This window comes from Rhineura floridana, chromosome 5 (assembly GCF_030035675.1).
Source record: "Rhineura floridana isolate rRhiFlo1 chromosome 5, rRhiFlo1.hap2, whole genome shotgun sequence".
NCBI lineage: Eukaryota > Metazoa > Chordata > Lepidosauria > Squamata > Rhineuridae > Rhineura > Rhineura floridana.
Genome location: NC_084484.1, coordinates 79,490,159 through 79,513,505, shown reverse-complemented (window position 1 = coordinate 79,513,505; position 23,347 = coordinate 79,490,159). Strand labels below are relative to the sequence as shown.

At 39.9% G+C, this 23,347-nt stretch overlaps 1 protein-coding gene across 4 annotated transcripts in view; it reads right to left on the bottom strand.

Annotated features, from left to right (window-relative positions):
- Positions 1-2,007: 2,007 nt before the first annotated feature.
- MBTPS2 (membrane bound transcription factor peptidase, site 2) overlaps positions 2,008-23,347 on the bottom strand; it is a 129,936-nt gene continuing 108,596 nt past the window's right edge. For all 4 annotated transcript variants that reach the window (XM_061627290.1, XM_061627289.1, XM_061627291.1 and 1 more), the window contains exons 5-11: positions 19,263-19,390; positions 15,053-15,171; positions 13,979-14,159; positions 10,838-10,932; positions 9,122-9,323; positions 7,385-7,460; positions 2,008-6,124 (exon numbers count right to left, since the gene is read on the bottom strand). In XM_061627290.1, coding sequence (XP_061483274.1) covers positions 5,902-6,124; positions 7,385-7,460; positions 9,122-9,323; positions 10,838-10,932; positions 13,979-14,159; positions 15,053-15,171; positions 19,263-19,390 — 1,024 coding nt within the window. In that variant the 3' untranslated portion in view covers positions 2,008-5,901. The remainder of the gene's footprint in view (positions 6,125-7,384; positions 7,461-9,121; positions 9,324-10,837; positions 10,933-13,978; positions 14,160-15,052; positions 15,172-19,262; positions 19,391-23,347) is intronic.

Here is a 23,347-nt window from a genome sequence, read left to right as displayed (position 1 = left end):
CCTTCACCATTTTACAAAAACAAATGAACAGAAACCCCACCACCTAAACAGAATAACTGTAATTTATACCAGTACTGGCATATGCATTGAAAATTATTTAAATATTTGTAGAGGAGTAACAGATAATACTTGGCTCGTGGCTATTTGTAAAATGTGGACAGAACAGCTATTAAACTTCAGCCAGAAGTCAAAACAGTAAATAGAACAACCATAAATCTCTTTTGAGAGCCAGTGTGCTATAGTGGTTAAGGTGTTGGACTAGGACCTGGGAGACCAGAGTTCGAATTCCCACACAGGCATGAAGCGCACTGGGTGACCTTGGGCCGGTCACTGCCTCTCAGCCTCATGAAAACCCTATTCATAGGGTTGCCATAAGTCAGAATCGACTTGAGGGCAGTACATTCACATTTTAAATCTCTTTTGATAACCAAAGCCTATCTTAGAACCGGTTCCAATGTTTTTAGTGGCAAACAGCATAGCTGAGTTCTCAAACACAATTTTCATTCATACCAATAGGACTTGCACATACATAAATTGGATACTGTGCCTTGACCAAGAAGCACCTTATGGCTGACTGTAGAGATCACATTAAATACAGGGGTTCTAAAACACAGCTCAAGCTGAATAGTTTTCTGACAAAGAACACTAAAGCAGCATCGTGTTCATACTAGAAGGTGAACAATTTGTTTTACTGCACAAGCTAAATCTAACACAGACTAACTCAAGAGTGTGATACATGTAAGCCTACTGAAATCACTTCTAACTCTGTGTTGAATGGCCTTGGAAATCTAATGTTACACCTTATTGGGCCAATTGTCCAGACATAAACTGTCAATATTGAGGTCTATAAACAAGCAACATTTCTGTGAAGCCAGTGTACAACAGTGTTTCCAACGAAATCAAAAGTTTATTTTGTAAACCTAGAGCAAGGAAAACATTTAATCAGATGGTTACATTCATCACAATCATTCCATAGAAATAAACATGTTAACTCTAACTACATCTGAAGTCTTTACAGTACGATTGGGCACTTAAAGAGACCAGTTAAGTATTAATTGTGCAGTGTGATCATAAAACTACTGTACTCAGCAGACAGTCTCATTCACTCAATGGGGCTATTAAGTGTGCCTAGGATTTCAGTCTAAATTATGTACAATCTCTCTGAATATCAAACTGTACTTTTCCATCTGATACAGATTTTTACAATGAAATATAAATTAGCAATGGCATCTTAATTTTTATATTTAAATGTATATTCTGCTCTTGTGGCATGACATATTTAAAATAGACTTCCCACCAATTACACAGCCCAACAAAAAAAAAATTTTTTTTTAGTTGCCAAGGATGTTTGACTGACTTTAGGGTATTTTGGGGGTGCTAAATCCAAAAATGACATTAGTTTTGCCGAATTGGCTCTAGTTTTTGAGATAATGGATACCCCTCAAATGACGATTGTACCCCAATACGACCTGAAGCTGCTGACATATGCAGCAGGGTTTGGTCTGTCTTTTTATTCTTGAACATTGTTTTGCAAGTTTATCCATTGCATATAATATCATATTGATACTTTTTTTTTTTGAAGAGGAATATGAGTTCGTCACGAAGAGGCTGCTTAAACAATCCTAATGCATTCTGCTACATTTGTGGCGAACAGGGCCGGTTCCAAAGGGCGGCCAGGTTGTGCACTGGCCCGAGGGCCCCGCAGCTCTAGGAGCCCCTGGGGGGCCCTCCGCTCCCCTTCCACGATCCCACGGATCGCAAGACGAGCTTCCGAACCGCCCGCCATACCCCGCCATCCCCAGCGCTTCACCTACCTTTCTCTGCTGTTCCCGCAGGGTTGCCATCAATAAAGATGGCGGCCGAGGTTTCCATAAGGGACTGAAGCCTCTGCCGCCATCTTGGTTGATGGCAGCAATGCGCACGCTGCATGCCATCAACCAAGATGGTGGCAAAGGCTTCAGTCCCTTACAGAAACCTCGGCCGCCATCTTTATTGATGGCAACCCTGCGCGAACAGCAGAGAAAGGTAGGTGAAGCGCTGGGGATGGCGGGCGGTTCGAAGCTCGTCTTGCGATCCGCTGGATCGCAGAACGGAAGCAGAGGGTCCGGGGCAGGCTAATGCCCAAGGGCCCCCGCATTCCTGGAGCCAGCCCTGGTGGCGAATACACTCTGCAAAAACAAAGAAAAAACATCACTGACTTTGTAAAACAAGCATATCTTGCTTATTTTGGAGTGAAGCTTGGAGATCAAGATAAGTCTTGGGCTCCCCATAAGGTTTGCAAAACCTGTGTAGAGTGCCTACGACAGTGGAAAAATGGAGAAAGGAAACGTTTACACTTTGGTGTCCCTATGGTGCGGAGAGAGCCGCAAAACCATCACGATGATTATTTTTGTGTTGTGAATGTGAAAGGCTTCAATCGCTACAAGAAACATAAGTGGGAGTATCCTGATTTGGACTCAGCAAGGCGACCTGTGCCACACAGCAAAGACGTTCCCATACCAGCGTTTACTTCACTGCCTGACCTTCCATTGTCAGATGTTGAAGAAATGCTGGACGTGGAGTGTAGCACAGGCGGTAGCCCTGGAAGTGGATATAAAGAAAGCTTTTCAACACCTGAGTTCCCAAAAGGAACTCAATGATCTGATACGAGACCTCAGTCTGTCAAAGCAAGCATCTGAACTTTTAGCATCCAGGCTAATGGAAAAGAACTGTCTTCAGCTGGAAGCTAACATAACAGCTTATCGGACAAGAGAGGAGGGATTTCTTCCATACTTCAGCCAAGATGAAGAACTTGTATACTGCAATTACTGGACTTCTTCTCCAAGTGGGACTACCGGAATATCGACCAGAAGATTGGCGGCTTTTTATAGACAGCTCCATCAGAAGCTTGAAATGTGTTTTATTGCACAATGGTAACCGCTATGCATCTCTTCCAATTGCTCACTCAACAAAACTTAAAGAAGAATATGAAAATATCAAAATGGTCTTGCAGAAGCTCTGCTATCATGAGCACCAGTGGTCTATTTGTGTTGATCTAAAGATGGTGAACTTCTTGCTTGGCCAGCAAAGTGAATACACGAAGTACCCTTGTTTCATCTGCTTGTGGGATAGTAGGGCAAAGCGAGATCACTGGAAAAAAGTGACATGGCCTTCAAGGGAACACATGACTGTAGGTGCAGCAAACATCATTAACAAGCCATTGGTTGTCAGAGAAAAAATCATTCTCCCACTACTCCATATCAAGCTTGGACTGATGGAGCAATTTGTTAAGGCCTTGGACAAAGATGGTGATTGCTTCAAATACATTTGTAGAACGTTCCTTGGACTGACTATGGAAAAACTAAAAGCAGGAATCTTTGATGGTCCTAAAATTCGTAAACTCGTCAATGATTTGAATTTCACTAAATTTATGAATGATGTTGAAGCTTCTGCCTGGTGCAGTTTTGTCTCAGTTGTCAAGAACTTCTTGGGTAACCACAAGGCAGACAATTATGAAGAATTGGTGCAAAACATGCCCACTAACTTTAAACATTTGGGTACTAATATGAGCATAAAGGTACACTATCTCCATAGCCACTTAGACAGATTTCCGGATAATCTTGATGATTTTAGTGAGGAACAAGGGGAGAGGTTCCATCAGGATATAAAGGTGATGGAGGAAAGGTATCAAAGCAGATGGGACAGACATATGATGGCAGACTACTGCTGGAGCCTCCAACGTGATTGTCCTGATGCCCCACATAAAAGAAAATCGTACACACAGCGTTTTTCTATGCATTAATTGCAATTATCTGAATCAGCTTACTTTGTTTTAATGTTATTGTACTGAATACAACGCCATTAGGTATTTCATGTGTTTACTTGTATGATTTGAGACAGTTTCCATGTCATTTGTGGGTAGGCTATGCCTGACCATTAAATTTTTTGAATTTGTTATGTTTTTCAATGGGGGCATCCATTATCTCAAAAACTAGAGCCAATCTAGCAAAACCGATGCCATATTCAGCGACACAAAGTTACCCTAAAATCGATCAAACATCATTGGCAATAAAATTAGTGTTGACCAGTGTTATCTGAACATATAAACACATCCATTATATTTTTCAGATCAATATATGCTGTAATAAAATAGAGGAACATGGTCAAATCACCATCTGCCTAGAGCAAACACTTTAAAATATAAACCTAAATTGATAAGAAAACAAAACTTTAAAAAGAAGATATTGTGAATATCAACCTATCAATTCAGTTCAAACAGAAACAATTAAAAAAGATCACAGTTTGGATACAATCCAGAACTTCTTAGCAAAGGGTTGCCTATTTTCATCTAGGGGGGAAAATCTGCAAAGCAAGCAAAGGAAAATCCCTATTTACACCCAGAAAGAACATTTCTTTTCAGAGAAGAGAAGGAAACCTCCTTCACGAACAGAGCATTGAACAGTGTATTTTAAGCACAAAATGAGGATTCAATATTTCTCTCAAACCTTTCAAATTCATAAGAACAGCTTTCAGTGATGGCTGGAATGCCTTTTAAAAGTTCTCCCGGCCGTAGTCACTTATCCGTGAGTGGCTCAGAGAACATCCAAAGGATACCTCAACGTTATGACACTTCTAGCTATGCTGATTCACAACTCCACAGCAAAATAGAATTCATGGATAGAATATAGACACTGGAACTTACACAGTGGGCAAGATCCAACATTCCACCAGCTGATGAGAAGGGACTTACCTCTCCTCTCCTTCCTCATCCAAACCCTTGTATACGTATCCCCATCTGCTCTGGAGGGTTTCCCAACCCTCCGGAACAGAGTTTCAGGGTGCACAGGGGGCTGCAGGGTGGAGAAGAAGAAGACTAAGTCCCACTTGAACCAGTCAAGTCTGATGCACAAGTGGGAGACCACAATTGTATAGTATGATTAGAAATATCTATGTTAAATATGGAAAATAGAAAGACACACAAATGGAAGCAGTTTACTGATGAAGACAAATTTTGATAGGATTCTCAATGACATGTTTGTGTGTGTGTTGTGTACACACACACACACACACACACACACACAAGATGTGCAAGTTTCAGTTTTGAACAGGCAAAATGCAGTCATCTTCTCTACATGTTTGACTTTCAAGTCTCAAACCATATTGCTTCAATAGTAAGAATGATTGTAGGAACCAAATGTTTTAGCCATAACTGGAATGTACAGCTATCTTCCAGAAAGTTCTTGATACATCCATCACACCTTTACTAAAAAAGTTTTTTTTTTGGGGGGGGGGAGTACGGGTTGCCTGTGTCCCATATACATACTTTTCAAAAGACAGAATAATGGTTTGGCTAAGTAAGGCCTGTAGGCCACATCCAATTCACCATAACCTTGTCTCTAGTCTGGAAAACAACCAATCAAGGCTACGTGGCCCAGGAAAAATGTTTAAGGAGCTGCTGATGGTGTGCAGACAACTGAATAATAAAACTGGAGACAAGTCAGCTGGAAAATGGTATAGGTGACATTTGATATCATTTTCAGAAGACTGTATTTTTCCTGTGGAGAGGCTTTTGGCAGAAGTTACCACAAGTGACCGTTTTTTGGAATCAAAGATGTAAAGAGCAAAAGTTCATCCCTTCTAGCATACAAGAGGTTAACACTAAATAACCACCGTGTTTGAATATCAAAATAAAGCAAGTCTTACTCTAATCCTCCTTTTTCAATGCAGTTTTCACAAATAATAAAAGAAGAATTTAACCTTTAAGCTCACAATCATCAAATTACTTAACAGCTCACAGGATAGTCATCTTTCTTGTAAAGTAATTTGATTAAAGCTATCTCTCTTTCTCCCGCCACACACTCACACACACCTTTTCACTATTTTCTATGTAGCTAGCATAAATTATCAAAATTAATTAAAATGCTATCGTGCTGTCACAACCCAAAGTCCTAGTGCTACATTGGCAGCCAAAAGTGTGCTGCCAGAGAGCAAAATTAAAAAACCAACAAGCTCCCTGTTTTGTTTTTCAACAACCAACTTGCTGAGAGTAGCTTCCAGGAAAGAGTTTAATATCCATTGACCATCCAAAGCAAAACAGGGGACTGCATTGATGACAGCGAGTGCTCCAGAGAGAGAAATCAGGTACCTCGATAAAAATTAGTTAAGGGGCATGAATAAGATTGCACTCTTATATAAAAATATAAGATACAGTAGATTCTAAATTTTGGAAAGTTAGTATTTCACCACACACTGCATTAACAGAAATTGTATTCATTGTCCACATTAGAGATAGAATGGTAACAGAAAAGAACAAATTTTAAAAAATTAAAAACCCAGGAAGTATCACCCACACAATATTTTAATCTTTCCTCAACAATATATACTTCCACAAATATGTATGATGATGTCACCTCAGCATCACTCAACAACTTTTGAAAATGACCTTCAACATTTTTACTCAATGTTTCCTATACTCCCACCACACTTCCCTTGTCCTTAAGTTAAAGGCTTATCAATTATATATATTAGCCATGGAAAACCTTTGGCCCTCCAGATGTTGCTGAACTACGACTCCCATCAGCCCCAGCAAGTATGACCAACAGCAAGGGATGATGGGAGTTGTGGTTCAGCAACATCAGGAGGACCAAAGTTTCCCTACACCTGATATATACTATCAATCTCATTATTTGGGAGCCATTCTTTAGGTAGCCAAAATAGGATCATCTACACACAAAAGACAGAGATTAGCGGGGTTTCGGGGAGGGTTCCAAGATTGCATATATTGGAACAAATTCTAAGGCCAGGGAACCCCCCCAAAAAGCCCAATGAGGACTGAGCATGTGTAGCAGCCATGTACATATGAACTATTTAGTCAAATTTTAGAAGGCCTTCAGTTTCAACAGTTAGAGCAGCTACAGCAATGATGGGGAACCTGCGGCCGTCCACATGTTATTGGACTCCAACTCCCATGAATTCCTGCATGGGCAATGGTCAGGAATAATAGGATTGGAGTCCAACAATCTGGAGGACTAGAGGTTCTCCATAACTGAGCTAGGGCAATTAATTGAGCACTACTACAACATAGGGAAAAGTCATGGCTGTGCACAGAATTACAAGGCTCTTCTCACTTCTCAATAAGGCTTCATCAACTGTTGCCAATGGTCAAGTTAAAGCAGCCAACACCTCCCAGCCCTTAAAGGGCCAAGTATATAGTTTCAGAATTTGCTTAGTGGGACGTGATGTATACATTTAATAAACCTTTTTTTTAAAAAACCTAAATCAACACAACCTAGATAAGAACAATTTCTTTTTTTTAAAAAAAATTATCATCCTTGGAGATCCTCTTATGCATTGGAGATACTCATAAATAAGTACTATAAAAGCTGACACAAATATCAAAGGATACTTGCAAAATGTTTCCATCACCACAGGTAGGTCGATACTGAGAAAGCTGTGTCGAGGCACAAAACTGCTGAGACTCACTTAACAAAGAACAAAAAAAGTTTTATAAGCTTGTTATGAAGGTGAAGAGGGTTGTGACACAATACAAACATGTATCATTTCTGATCTTTCATTCATGATAAATACAGCTTTTGTTTCCCCACACTATCACCAAGGCAATTGACAACTATTAAGTCTGTACAATATCTCTTTTCATTGATTACGTAGTCATACATAAATGGGGTCTACTTTATGAAGACGTTAGGCCTAAACATATGGTGTGTTTGTCATTACTTTACAATTGAATAACTGTACTCTTTATTATCAAAGACTGTACTCTTATTTGAAGTACCACAGACATAGTTATGACAGCAGAAAAGGCAGCCATAAACAGGAAATGGATTCCATTCCAACTGCTCATTGTGTTAATACTCCTAATTTTACTTTGTGCCAGAGTTTCACCTCAAGCTAGACAGGAAAGTCCAGACTGCAGTATAATTGTAAGGAAGGTGAAAGTGCGAGAAGGAAAAAGCCACATTGTTGTGTTCTGATAAAGCATTATCCCTGCTCTTTTGAGATGTGTTTTCAAACCTAAAGGCGTACCCTGAAAATAGTTTGATTTCAATATTTATTCAGAGAAGTCTGATTAAGATTATAATTTTCTGCCAGAATCAGGGCTCAATTCTTTTCTTTTTTTATTTATCTATTAGATTTCTATCCTGCTATTCCTCCCAAAGGAGCTAGGACAACAAACAAAGCAGGAAAACAATTAAAAATAAAATAAGTTAAAAAAAACCATTAAAAACATTTGATAACATTAAGAACATCTAAAAACAAATACATATCCTCACAGCTAATAATTTCAAAGTTCCAGGAACATTTTCTTTCAGCCCTCAAATCCTGGGAAAACAGGAATGTTTTTAAATTCATTCTGAATGTTAACAATAACGAAGGAGGCAGATATGCCTCACCAGAGGGCTTTCCACAAATGAGGAACTGTCATCAAAAAGGCCCTGTCATGGGTCAGCACCCAGCAAACTTTATTAAGACATTAGGATTTCAAAAAATTACAGAAACAAGTTAAACAAAGATAGCCTATAGAGGCCAAATCAAAGCGTGATGTGAAGACATATTTATTTAAATGTTAGGTAGCAATATTTTCAGATATCTGAGCCATGCATTATCTGTTTATACATAACCAAGTATAGATTATTTGTACCATCAGTTATGAAAGGTATGCTTATAGAATAAGGCACATATTTCTTTAAAATTTAAAGACCTTTGAAGCAGTGGCCCCAATCCTTTCCAGGTTGCCCCATCTAAGTTAGCTGCATGTGATTAAAAATCAAGCTAATTCTATGCTCAAGCATTCTTCACGATTGAGTAGGTTATATTTTATACTTTGATAAGTACATATGCAAGTTCAGAAAGTTTCATAAGAATCTGTCCTTGTGCCTTACATAACTTCATTTACTGCAAGTACTCAAGGGAGTTCAGTTTCAAGTCTGAATCAGGGAGCAGTCTGAAAAGCCATCTACAGCCAGTAAGGACTCTGCCATATCACACAGCCGAAGTGCTGGGGGGGGGGGGTTATGGCTGAATTCCAGAGAAGCTACATCACTGATGTGCCAACAAATTGTCCTATGAATATTATGTACATACATGTTTAATTTTGTTTAAAAAGTCCCCAAATCATACAAACCTGTATACTGGAGGTGCAGTGGGTGTCCAACAAATAGCATATCCATATGAGGTAGATGTTTCACTCGAATGAGCCTAGTTTGATTTTCTAGAGAAGGCGTCACACACAAACTTGGAACAAACTCCTTCTGACAATCCATATTAGTTCGGCAAAGTTGGCTGGCCTCAATAGCTTTCCGTGCCGGCAGACAGGCATACTGGACCTGAAATATTAGAATAAATATTCAGCTAGAGATTATGAACATTTACAAGCATTTTTTCACTACATTTGACTTCTTTAAACGAACCTGGACTTCACCAAGCTAGATGTAGAATGAGAACAGCTGTCATACATTACCACTTACACTAAGCTACGGACTCCTAGGTATACAGGTCTTCTTCATATTTATTTATTCAAAGAATTTATAAAGAGCCTTTCATTTTGAAAAGAAATAGCAAGGCAGTTCACAAAAACAACCATGACCACCACAATATATTACATTAAAACCGCTCAATAAAACGAAGTTAAGAATATCAATCACAGTAACCAGGAACTGGTATTAATGGTCAGAGAAATGCCAAGGTTAAACAAGTACAGTTTTAATTGTTGGCAAAAACGTCCAACAGTCACAGCCTGCTTGATCTCCACAGGGAAACTGTTCCATAAGATAGGCATAACCATGAAAAAAGGAAGTCCTCTGCACCAGTGTAAGATGGGCATGGCAGGCTGAGGTGTGGTTAATCGGGCATCTTCCACAGCTCATAGTGGCTCTGCTGGTCTATACAGAAGAAGGCATTCTCTCAGAAAACCTGGTCCCAAGCTGTTTAATGCCTTCAAAATCAGTACTCGAACTTTCAGTTTGGTTCAGTAGCTAACTGGCAGCCAGTTTAGCTCTCTCAGCAGAGGCATTATATGCATGCAGGAGGAAGCCACCCTGATCAACCTAGCCACTGCATTCTGCACGTGTTTGTACAGTTCTTGCATGCAGGACAGGATTCATATAGTTATGTAAAGATATGTGGAGTTATGTAAAGATACTTCGAATATTAAGCAATCCTAATGTGTAACGTCCTTGAAACTGAACTGATGTATATCTCTACTATTTTTAAAACATTTAAATTAGCAATATACATAATAAACAACAAACAGGGAGAACACTAGACTTCTCTCTTTTTTGCAAGCAATAAAAAGCAGGAAAGAAATGGGGCAAACACAAAAAGAGCTAAAAGGCAAAGAGCACCCTGCCCATACTTCGAAATCTGTTCATTAAATCTATTCATACATCATTGGTTGGATAAAAATGAGCACTGAAAAAAAAATTATTGTACCAGTCCGGGTTGGAAAGTCTTCAACATCTTGATAAAAGCCCACACTAAGCAGTTTAACCTTGTCCTCTATCTACAGCTCAAGTCTTGATTAATGGCAATCTCTGTTCCGTTTGACAAGCCTAAAATGTGGGGATAGTCAGAGGAATCAAGTGGGATGGGAAGCATCTCCTGGGTAAAAGCACAGAACTGATCAGTTTGATCTATGTCTGTCATCAGCATCGACTAATTTATTTTCATTATTTCAGTTCCTCAAGTACACAGACTGTGTCACAAGGGTGATACGTGTACTACTGGTTTAATATTTCAAGTTCAGTTAGAAAGCCAAAATCCAAGATTTCAGAGCAGAACTTGTGGTGTCTGCTAACCATGTATCTTTGTGCAGTTCAGATCTTGACTGTTAGTCACTTACCTGGTGACTGTTTAGGTTATTACTGTATGAAAAGCAGATGTCCGTGAGGCTGTTGTTACTGCAACATTCAACAGTACCATCAAGTCTTCTAAAACCTAAAGAGAAATGCAACTCATGATCAGATTTTCAGAAATCACAGGGAAAAGAAAGACCACCATGCAGTCCCCCTCAAAAGAATAGCAGTCCCCTGCAACAGCTTCATGTCATGGTGAGAAATATTGTCAAAATAATACGGTAAAGTTTGCTCTCATATATACCTTTGCAAAGGTTCTGCACTTGTAAGAAATTGTTGTTTTAGTGTGGCAGCACCTACTCTTTGGAACTCCCTCCCTATTGACATCAGGCAGGCGACTTTGCTGTATTCTTTTCAGATGTTGATCTGTTTTAATCTTTTTAATTAGTAGCTGTTTTAATTGCTTTAAAATGTTTTAAACTGTTTTATTGATAATGTTAATATTGATAATGTTTTTTGTAAACAGCTTAGGCAACTTTACATTTCAACAGCGTATAAATAAAAAATAAATAAAACTAACACCACAGGACTGGTCTACTAATACTCATCAATTTGTTATCTAGCTTTAATCCAGTTTAAGCAGACAGCCAAAGAAAGCATCCACTAGACAGGCACGATATGCACAGTGTTTATTTAAATAGTTTAAAAACTAATTTTCAACAGAAACTGAAGACAAATCCAGGATCACAATAATTATTAAAATATATAATAACTCCCATTCCAACCCTGATCACAAGATCAAAATATTAACATAAACACCTAAACGCCAATACAAATTCCAGGATAGCCATCAGAACTAAAACATTAGAGATAAACCAGAAAAAAGAATCAGCCAAAGGCCATTTTTTTTAACCATCAGCCTAAAAGAGTACAGTGATGGAGTCCAACACAACTGCCTTGGCAAGGTTTTCCACAGGGTAGGCATCACCTCAGAAATGCCTTTACCCTGTGGTTGCTGCCAGCTGTGCCTCACAGGGTGGAGGAATCTGAAGCACAGCCTAAGATGATGTTCGGAGAATGCAAGCAGGAACATAATATTGAAGAAGGTGATCCTTAAAAGTACCCAGGTCCCAAGCTTCTCAGGGCTTTAAAGGTTAACGCCATCATTACGCCATAAGCTATAGAACTGAGCAACTAGAACTAGGGCAGTCACATGATTCAAATCTTATCTTTATTGTTAGGGTCAAGGAAGCAGTGGCGAAGCAGTTGCAGGTGCATTTGGAGGATGAGGATTATCTGGATCCATTTCAATCAGGCTTCAGGCCTGGACATGGGACTGAAACGGCCTTGGTCGCCTTGGTGGATGATATGAGGAGAGCGTTAGATAGGGGCGAATGCACCTTCCTCGTCCTCCTGGATCTCTCAGCGGCTTTTGATACCGTTGACCACAGTATCCTTCTGGACCGCCTGAAGAGGTTAGGCATAGGGAGCACTGTACTGCAGTGGTTCCGTTCCTTCCTCTCTGATAGGTACCAGAGAGCGGCATTGGGGGATGAGGTTTCGGATCCTTGGCCTCTCACTTGTGGGGTGCCACAGGGTTCCATCCTCTCCCCAACGCTGTTCAACATCTATATAAAGCCGCTGGGGGCTATCATCAGAGGATTTGGGCTGCAGTGTCACCAGTATGCAGATGACACGCAGCTCTATCTCTCATTCAAATCTTCACCGAGGTTGGCTGTAGAAACCCTGTCCAAGTGCCTGGAGTCGGTGAGTGGCTAGATGGAAAGGAATAAGCTGAAGCTGAACCCTGACAAAACCAAGGTACTGTTTGTGGGAGACAAGGGAGGGTTGGGGGATGTTGACCTGGTGCTCAATGGGGTACAACTGCCCCTGAAAGACCAGGTCCGCAGCCTGGGGGTCATTCTTGACTCCCAGCTGTCCATGGAGGCTCAGGTCTTGGCTGTGAGCTGGGCAGCGCTGTATCAACTCCATCTGATACGAAGGCTCTGCCCCTACCTTCCCAATCATCTGCTCCCATCGGTGGTACATGCCCTGGTCTCCTCTCGCCTAGACTACTGTAATGCGCTCTACATGGGGTTACCCTTGAAGACGGTCCAGAAGCTGCAACTGGTACAGAATGCGGCAGCTCGCCTGCTTAAAGGCAGCTGTCGGCGAGTTCACATCACTCCAGTGCTAAAGGAGTTGCACTGGTTACCGGTTGTTTTCCGGGCCCAATTCAAGGTGTTGGTTCTGACCTTTAAAACCCTATACGGTTTCAGCCCAGTCTATCTGAAGGAGTGCCTCCAGCATCAGCAGCGATGCTGCCCGACAAGATCAGCCTCAAAAGGCCGCCTATCTATCCCACCAGTTAAAACAGCTAGACTGGTGAGAACTAGGGGGAGGGCTTTTTCAATTGTGGCCCCCACTCTGTGGAATTCCCTCCCAAATGATCTCCGCCATGCTCCCTCTATGATGAGCTTCCGCCGGGCCTTGAAAACCTGGCTCTTCAGGCAGTCTTTTGGGGTGGGTTAGGTTTTATTATTGTTGTTGAGATTTCTAATGTTTTAATGTATTTGTATGTTTTTATTTTGTACGTCGCCCAGAGTGGCTGGACAACCAGCCAGATGGGCGACTAATAAATTTAATTAATAAATAAATAAATAAAGGACCAGCATGTAGTCACATGATTTAACAACTCTCAGTCAATTAATCAAGATGAATCAATCAACTGATTAAATGTCCATATATTCACTGAAGGGGGAAATATTCTAAAGAAAGTGGATACTTTGTTTATAAAACAATTCACACATGTATCACACCAGGCATCATTTTAAAAGAAGCATTTCACATTCTCTCACACAGGAGGGAATTCCTGTTTTAAAATAGTGCTTCTCCATCTTCAATTTATAAAAACTTGTACTTAAAAAACCCTTTTTTTAAAAAAAGTCTGTTAACCAAATAATGAGGGGGCACCTTTTTAGTCAATTAAAACATAATTAAATGTAATCCTTAAAATTACTAATAATAACCTACAATGTATTTTTATATTTGATTTCTTACCCACCCTTCACCATAAGATCCCAGGGCAGGGTACAACTATTTAAAATTCAATATTAAAAACTGTTTAAAAATAAATTACAAATTACAGGAATAGGGTGGGTCCTAAAAATGTATAGAAACAACTATACCTCTAGATGGGTAGCTTAATTGTTGTAGTACTGATGTCTTCATGCAATAGCCTGTTTGTGGCTTCAGAGAGATCTTTCTCAGACAGGAATTCCAGTCCTCAACGCTATGAACTGAACAGTCTTGCAGACTGGTAACAAGATCGCCAACAAAAAGGCCTCTGGGCCCATTAGCAGGAGAGTCCTAAATACAATCAAATATTAAGCTGAAACACTTGTATGCACCCTGTCCTGAATAGTGCCTAGATCTCTTAAATCTCTTGCCGTTCTTCCCAAATATAGAACACAGAATATATTTTTTAAAAAAGCAAATAGCATTATAGATGTGCAGACAGATACAACATACACTGTGGATTTCATGAACTAGCAATAGTAATCTTTCATAGTAAGATATGAAGAAAAAACCAAAAACTTATACAGAAGATGAGATGCTGCATCTCAGTTATCCAAATGCCTTAACAGGAAAAAGTCCATTTTGGTATCAGTTTTTGTGCCATTTACCTCCAAATGCCCCAAGAAACACACCTAAACAATATCTTACCTTGCAAAATGGACTAGAATGGATGCGTATCTGATTCTGCTGGGGTGTTTCTTTTTCAGGCCCTTTGCTTTACTTATGAAGACTTCTAATTTGATATCCCACAATCTTAAGGTTTTCACATTAATGCACTGTAGCAACTTCCCCCCCCGCACCTCCCCCCCGGTCCCAATACGCAGCAGCGACTCGGCCAGAGGGAATTGGCACAGTCCCATTATGCTGTCTGCTATTCATCCATAGTCTTAGCACCAGGATTTATCATTACTATGAATTATCTAAGGAAGCTACAGTTATAGCAGCATACCCTTTCAGACTCTAGGACACTTTGAACAGATCAAGTGGAAAAATTAGCAATTAGTACCATGTTACAGAAAAGGATGAATAATTTCACCCAGCCCCACGGGCTCCACGTCCATCGCTACCAAAGAAGCAATTTTCCAGCACATGAATACTTTTGGATAGGCAAGAAGAACTGCAGAATTTGACTTCATAGATTACAGAATATTCTTCCTAAACACTGAGTGATTCATGGATCTTACCTCGGTGAGTTCAGTGACAAGTGCCCCTGCGCCAGTGTAATAAAATGGAAAAAGAATAGCTGGCAGGAAGAAAAGAACCACAAGACTTGCAACTCCAAGCACAAAGTTATGCCAGACTCCTACAAAGACAGAAGAAAAGCAAAACTCAAATACTGGCTAACTATGCGAGGAACAACAGATGAAACAGAATCTTAATATATGACCGGTTTCTAAATTTTCTACATTGACACACTGTTAAGTACAGAAGAATAAACCATATAAGTTCTGCTTCAAGACTTAATATAAAGTTAAGATCTCAGAGACCACGACTGTACAATCCTAACCCTACTTACCTGGGCTTAAGTCCCATTGAATTCAACAGGACTTACTTCTGGGTAGACTGGTTAGGACTGTGCTGTAAAATGTCACCTGTAATTAGGGCTGTACCTGGCAATCCTTCCAAAGTCAATGCCACACAGTGCTTAATAAACAATGCACAAGGCAACAGTACGAAAGACCAAATAATAAATGGGATCCAATACAGCCTCAAACACAAAGGGGTGATCGCTGTGCTGGCAATATAAAAGTGATAAAGTATCCCAAGTGGCAAGATTAAAGTGTGAATGAATGAATAGAGCAGCCCAAGTTAATCCTGTAAAAGGGATTGTATGACTTTCAATACATCAGCAGAACATTGTTTAGAAGGACAGAATAAATAGCAAGGGCTAACAATAAAAACTGCATACTTTCATCACTTTTGGATGCCATAGCTGTTTCCTTCATGCAGAACCAATCCAGCCCTAACAAGGGCACGGATATGGAAATTTCATATGTTACTACACAACACTACATATGTTTATTTGGAAAAGGAAGTCTATTTGAGAACTGGATTGCTGTAGAAACCAAGAGCATGAGCCAGAAAGTTACTTGTTTAAATCTCACCTCACTCAATTGCCCAAGCCATATCTTTTAGCCTCAGTCCCCATCTGCAATGTGGAAAGGATAACACGAACCTACTTTACAGGGTTGTTGTTCATGTTAGTGAATATATATTAATATATATAGGCTTGTATACAAAGTATACTAAGTCACTTGTTTCATTAGCACAAGGATTTATCCTTGCACAACAGAACTTTTCCTCCTCCTCACCCTAAATCTGCTCTGGGGTTTTCCCCCAAATTTGGAGCAGATTTGGAAAGCGTTAAGGGCACATGTGGAAGAGAAGGGAGGAGGTCTGTTGCACAAGCATAATTCCTTGTCCTAACAGAACAAGTGCATTTGCTACCACCCATCAGCAGAGACTGGTGGCTCCATGTCAGGCGGCTGATGGCTCCATGTCAGTGGAGCAGTAGGATCCACTCTGAGTTTTAGGTCTTTCAAGGAGCTACAAGGCCTTGGACAGCTTCTTGAAAGTTTGGACTAAAACTCAGAGCAGATTCCAATGCTCCACTGACATGGAGCCATCCATACAAGTTGCTACAAATTGCTACAAATAAGTGCTAAGTATTATAATTATTATTACTACTACTACAGAACTGATTTTAATGGGGCTTGCTTTCAGGTAAGTGCTAAAATTGCTGTAGCAAAAGGGTTCAATATAAACAGAATGGCCCTACTTCAGAGGAGGCTAACCAATGGCCTTCCAGATGTTTTATGGCTCAAACTTCCATCAGCCCCAGCAAGCATGGCCTATGGTCAGGGATGGCGGGAGTTGTAGTCCAAAAACATCTGGAAGGCCACATGTAAGCAATCCTTGCTTGGCATGGTACAGTTTTGCTTTGCAATTTCTTTTTGCAAATATAGTCTCGCAAAAGAAAACAAACAAAAAGCCTCGCCCTACCAATACACGTTGTGAAAGGTCAACAAAGAGAGTATCACAAATCACATTAGCACGCCCTTCTTTTTCATATAATATTTTTTCTGGCTGGAAGTGTAATTCTTGTTTCACATTTCAACCAACAAGTTATTGGAGAAGACAAAAGTAATTAAACCTGATGATAGATGCTAGCTGTGAATATGGTATTACATCGTCCTTGTGCATCAGTCAACCTTTTTATTTCTTGGGATTTCCTTGAGGTTTTGAGTTGCCATGAAGAAAGTAAAACAAACCGGCCTGTTTATAACCGTGTAGCTAAGGATTTGTCTACATTTCCATTGCTTTAATAATAATATAAAAAAAGCTTGTCCTTAGAGTGTTTTAAATCACATTTTAAAACTAAATTGGCACATAAATTCAGCCAGAACACTAATCCTCCTCACTCGTAAGTAAAATATTCACAAAAGCTCAAATTAAATGGGTGAACTGAGCAATTTTATTTTCCATTTGAAACCATCCCAACAATTTTGCTTTTAACGGTCAATTTCAATTCGCAAGACAGATTGTGTTCCACAATAAGCATGTCTGTTTTTTTAATGAAAAACCCATAGTTGCTATTATTGTTCTTATAGTGCTACATGGTGATAACTTAAAAATGCACATGTTGTCCACAACATTCATAGTTTTGATTATAGACCCTGATATATGAAGCTTGAAGGAGTGCAGGGACACAGCCCAGGAGCACTTCTAGATCTGCCTCCTGCCTTTTCCCCACCAAACAGATAATCATTAGGAAGAAGAAAGAGGCAACTAGTTTCCTTTTTGCTCTGCACCTGGGAGAAGGTGGCAGGAACTTGACAAGCATAGCAGGTTACTTCTATGGAGGATCTCTCAATCCATGCTAGGATTAGGTGGGAAAATAGATAGAGATCCTACCAATCTGCAGCACCTTGTATGCTCATAAAAGGATTAACCTACACCAGATGTTTAGGTACCCAATTTCCATGAGTCATTCTCTAGGACTAGTGGGAGTTGTAGTCCAAAACATCTGCAGGGCACCCAATTGGGAAATGCTGATGTATATGCACATCTGCTGTTGCTGAATCAGAAGAACTGACTGCTTGGCAACAGAAAACTCTAGCTCAATGACAGCAAAAATATAATATCCTTAGAAAGCTCTGTGTGTGCTTATTTTTCAACAAGGCAGAGTAGATCCATCTTTCACTTGTAGGAAGACAAGGAGAAAGGTAACAAATTCTGTCCTCAGTTGCGCTGCTACACTAAATATTTCCATAAAGTTTTGTGATGCGTTGGCTTACTAGCCAAAGGGCCTTATAATTTCTCTATCCATCAGGCTTGATGTCTAGAGCCATCAAACCAATAATCATATTATGCAACCCCTGGTGCCTTCTGAAACTGCCCCATTCTTCCTTCCCATCAGTGTTCCTTCTTTCCTGTTTATTTCCTCCTTATTTTTCCTGGCTTCTGAAGCATTTTTCCTTCTTTCTATGGTCGTTTCAGAATAATTGGAAGGGGCAGTTTTCATTTGATATATTTTTTAAAAAACCTTTTCCTTAAGTTTTAAGAAAGAAGTGTTTCTCCCAACTGTTTGAAAACAGTTGTGCTGAGACTCTTAACGGCCACAGCTGAGAAACACCAATATAGTTTGCACATAACGCTAAGAACAAATAGGTAGGCTTCTGCTGTGTGTGTAGCACACTGAAGTCAGAAAGGAATTAGGAACTGCTTTCACTTACTTTCCAGAACAGTAGGTGCACTGGTCTGCTACACACACACACACAATCCTCTGTATACTATTTTGACAGTAACCTCATCAAGTCCAGTCTAATTCTGAGTAGACCTACATAGGATTAGGAATTCTAATCTGAAGTACCCAAGGTAAAACTGAAGCAGGGCAGTCTTTATTCTGGATGAGTTAATCCAGAACATTTTTAAACTCGGCTCCACCCAGTACCAACACGTGCAACAGATTACCCTCAAGGGAATGCAGCCATTGACAGAAAAAAATATTTCCTTGAAATATTATGTTGAAATCCAGGGAAAACATGTAGCTATGCAGGATCCATTAAAAGGCCAGATTGGTAACCTAAGAAGATGGAAATGAGACACCTCTCATTCACTGGCATGTCCCTTAATTTCTGCAAGACGGCCAAACAAATACCTTCAGCCATCCCTACAAGACTGAAATTATCAAACTAGCAATTCTACTGAAAGCAATGAAGTAAGATTCAGGATTTAGGTGAGATAAGCATCAAGTTTCAAACAGTGGCCACCATCACACTTCTGAAAGCAAAAAGGTTCACACGTAAAAACATACTGCATAAAAAACCATCCTTGCACTTTGCATCTGCAACACAAGTTATGCTTCAACATTAACAATGGCAACTTATTTACCTGCACAAAATATTCTTAGTTGCTGGATTGGAGAAATGAGTTGCAAGTGGGTGGTGAATAGATCAACAAATGCCCCCGGATAAACAATGAATACAAAAATTCCAAATCCATTGAACCGAACCTGCTCTCTAAAGGGAAGGAAATAAAATAGATTTGCAACATCAAATCAACTATTTATCAAAAATATTTATACAGTGTCTGTCAAGCAAGCTTTTCCATACAGTGCACAATCTTAAGAAATACAAATACAAAATATACAATATGATTAAAATCAGGGGGGGAAATCAGGAATCAGATAAACAACAACCATATTGGTAGGCATCACAGACCAGCAAAAGTCAAGGTAAACAAAAAGGTCTTCAGCATCCATCCAACCTGTAACAGTCTTGAGGTATGCCTTATTTCAGGGAGGAGGCAATTCCAGAGTACAAGAGCCACTACAAAAAAGGCTTTCTCTCTGGTTGTTCCCAGGTAGACATCTTTAGGTTGTGGCACAGCTAAGAGGGTCTTCTGAAGACGACTGGACTGTATGGGAGAAGGCGTTCTCTCAGGAAACCTGGTCCTGCGTTGTTTAAAAGCCAATACTAAAACCTTAAATCTGGCCTGGTAGCAAATTGGCAGCCAATTAATTTTTTCAGTAATTTTATAATCTAAAAAGTCACCTGAATGTATGGACATGCATTTTTCATTTATCATTTAAATATATGCTATCACAAATGCAAACTGTCCTTTAGAGTGAAAAGCTATTTCTAAATAAAAACACTTTGCAATTGCGGTTAGGAAAACAGGATTATCTGTTTTTCTTGTAATCACAACATAGAAACAAATGTTGTCATGACTCTTTTAACATCATGATAATAAGCATGTGTCCTCAGAAGTATGTCACGATATGCTTCTGAGCCAGCCCATGTGGGATTGTGCTTTAAGTTTCTCCTTTCAACATGGTGCAGCTAATTTTCCTTATGTATCAACTATTAACTAAACTTGCTATTTATTTATTTATTTATTATTTATTTATTTATTATTTGATTTATATCCCGCCCTCCTCCCAGAAGGAGCCCAGGGCTGCAAACAAAAGTACTCAAAACACTTTAAAACATCATAAAAACAGACCTTAACATACATTAAAACAAAACAATGTTAAAAACATTTTTTTAAAAAAGCTTTAAAAAATCTTTTAAAAAAGGGTTAAAAACATATTATTAAAAAAGCATACTGTATTAATAAGCAATTCTAACACACACACATTTGTTATGCCAACCACAACCATACCACGTACAGTCTGGGAAGGGGGGGTGCTGTTTCTTTACAGAATTATCCATTACTAACTTGCCAGTAATGATTCCATCAGACTGTCTGTTTCCAAGTTGGCCTTAGGCTTAAATTAGTTAGATCGCTTTTTTCTGTGTCAGAGCATTACTATTTATTTTATATTCTTTTAAAGGTCCTGTTTTAGGAGGTCATACTCCATTCACCAATTAGCCCTGGCTTAGATTATCATGAGAATCACGGTTACTCCTCTTTCAGCATTAAGAAAGGGGTGGGAATGGGACTGAAGAGAATTTGATAGGTCTTTTATTACCCACAGTGACCCCTGAATCAGAAACCCACTTTATGTGAAAAATACCCTGTTAAGAGGATGCATATCTCTACTGGAAGACAGCGGGTAGGATTTGATGAAGGGTACAAGGCTAAGAACCACTTTTCATTTTACAAAGTACATTTAAATATGCTTAGACATGTGCCTGCACTCAGGGTCTTCAGTGACCCAATCTGCACGCTGTGCTAAGCCAATACATTGCATATCATGAACGAGCAGGTTCCCAGCATTGCAGCTGCTATGCTCTACCTGAAGCCCTGCCAAGCAGCATTTTACATCCAAACTCAATTTACATCCAAACTCAGCTCATGGGTCATCTCATTCAATATAACCAAGGTTAGTTCTGCTCATGTATTATCTTGAGGGAGACAAACCATGAGCCTGGGTTCAGATGTACCATTGAGCCAAACCATAGCTTAGTCCCAGGTAGCACAGCAGCAATTGGACCAAGGGAGGAGTGCGGCAACCATGATCACCACTCTAAAAACCACACAGTTGCTTGTTCGCACTAAGTCATGGTTTGGCTTAGTGTTATGTGCAAACTATATCAGTGTTTCTCAACTGTGGTCATTAAGGGTTTCAGCACAACTACCCTATGACTATGGAAAATGGCCCATGAGCATGAGGGCAAAGCTGCTGTTGTAAAGAAATACAACAGACCAATTTCCTCCTCTGGTAGCATTCCAGGATGAGCCAAGGAAGAAATAATGATAACAATGATACTTAACATTTGGATAGTGCTTTCAAGTGTTCAAAGCACTTTACACACATTACCTAGGTATGTTTACAACAGCCCTGTAAGGTAAATTAGTATTATAATCCTCCATGTTGCATATTATAACATGCCCCCCCATGTTTCTCAATACAGGGGCAAGTGTCGAACCAGAGACTTCAGTCACTGTGTCACTATGCTATACCAGCTCTCTGGACAGAGGTGGATTTTAAGGGAGAAAGAGGAAAGAAAAACTTGAAAGCATAAATATGGTAAAAGGAGCAGTAGAAAGGGGGAGAGAGATGTAAACTTGGTGGTAATGACTGGTGAAGGCTTGTGCACAGTAATGGGAACAGAGACACCGGCTCTAATAGGGCCCAGTAACAGTCCTCAGAAAAAAGTAGTAAGGAAGCCAAGCCATAAATCACATGATCTTCAATGTCTGAATACTAATGCACAGAGCATGGGAAACAAGCAGGATGAACTTGAACTCTTCATACAGGAGGGAAATTACGACTTGATAGGTATAACTGAAACTTGGTGGGATGACTCCCATGACTGGTATACAGCAATTGAAGGATATAACTTGTTCAAAAAGAACAGAAGGAATAAAAAGGGAGGTTGAGTCACGCTATATGTTAAAAATATATATCCCTGCACAGAAATTCAGGAAGATAAGCTTGGTAGCTCCACCGAGAGTATCTGGATTAAAATTAATGGGGCAAGTAATAAAAGGAATGTGGTACTTGGAATCTACTACCGACCACCCAATCAAGGAAAAGACGAGAATGTAACTTTTGAAAAGCAAATTGCCAATGTTTCGAGGAGTCACAATGTAGTAGTAATGGGGGACTTCAATTATCCCGATATCTGTTGGGAGACAAATTCTGCCAAACACGGCCCCTCCGAGAAATTTCTGACTTGTGTTGGAGATAACTTTCTCCTACAGAAAGTGGAGGAAGCAACCAGAGGATCAGCTATCCTGGACTTGATTCTAACCAATAGAGATGATTTGGTGGATGAAGTGGCAGTTACGGGAACTCTGGGGGAAAGTGACCACACCATACTTGAATTCTTGATTTTAACAGAAGCAAAGCAATATGTGCACCCTGGACTTCAGGAAAGCTGATTTCAATAAACTCAGAACAATTGTAAGTACGGTTCCATGGCAAGCAACCCTAATGAGAAAAGGAGTCCAAGATGAGTGGGAGTTTCTAAAAAAGGAAATTCTAAAAGCACAATGGCAAGCAATTCCAACAAGGAAAAAAGGGGGAAACAGAAGAAGAAGCCAATGTGGCTTCACAGAAAACTTAGAGATGACCCGAAAACAAAAAAGGACACATACAGGAAGTGGAAAGAAGGCCAGGCCACAAAGGAAGAGTACAGGCAGGTATTACGGAATGGCAGGGATGGTGTCAGGAAGGCTAAAGCTGAGAATGAGCTGAGGTTAGCGAGGGATGCTAAAAGCAACAAAAAAAGCTACAAAAAAGGTACATCCATACTAAAAGACAGAGAAAAGAAATGGTGGCACAGCTACTCAATGAGGAAGGCAAAATGATAATAGATGACAAAGAAAAGGCAGAAGTGCTCAATTCCTACGTTGGCTCAGTCTTCTCCCAAAAAAGGGTCTATGACCCTCCCGGAAAACATGAAGTAGAAGGGGCAGAATTGGGGCTTGAGCTTCAATAGGTCAAGGAATACCTAATCACTTTGAATGAGTTCAAATCAGCAGGGCCCGATAAACTGCATCCTAGAGTATTGAAGGAACTGGCT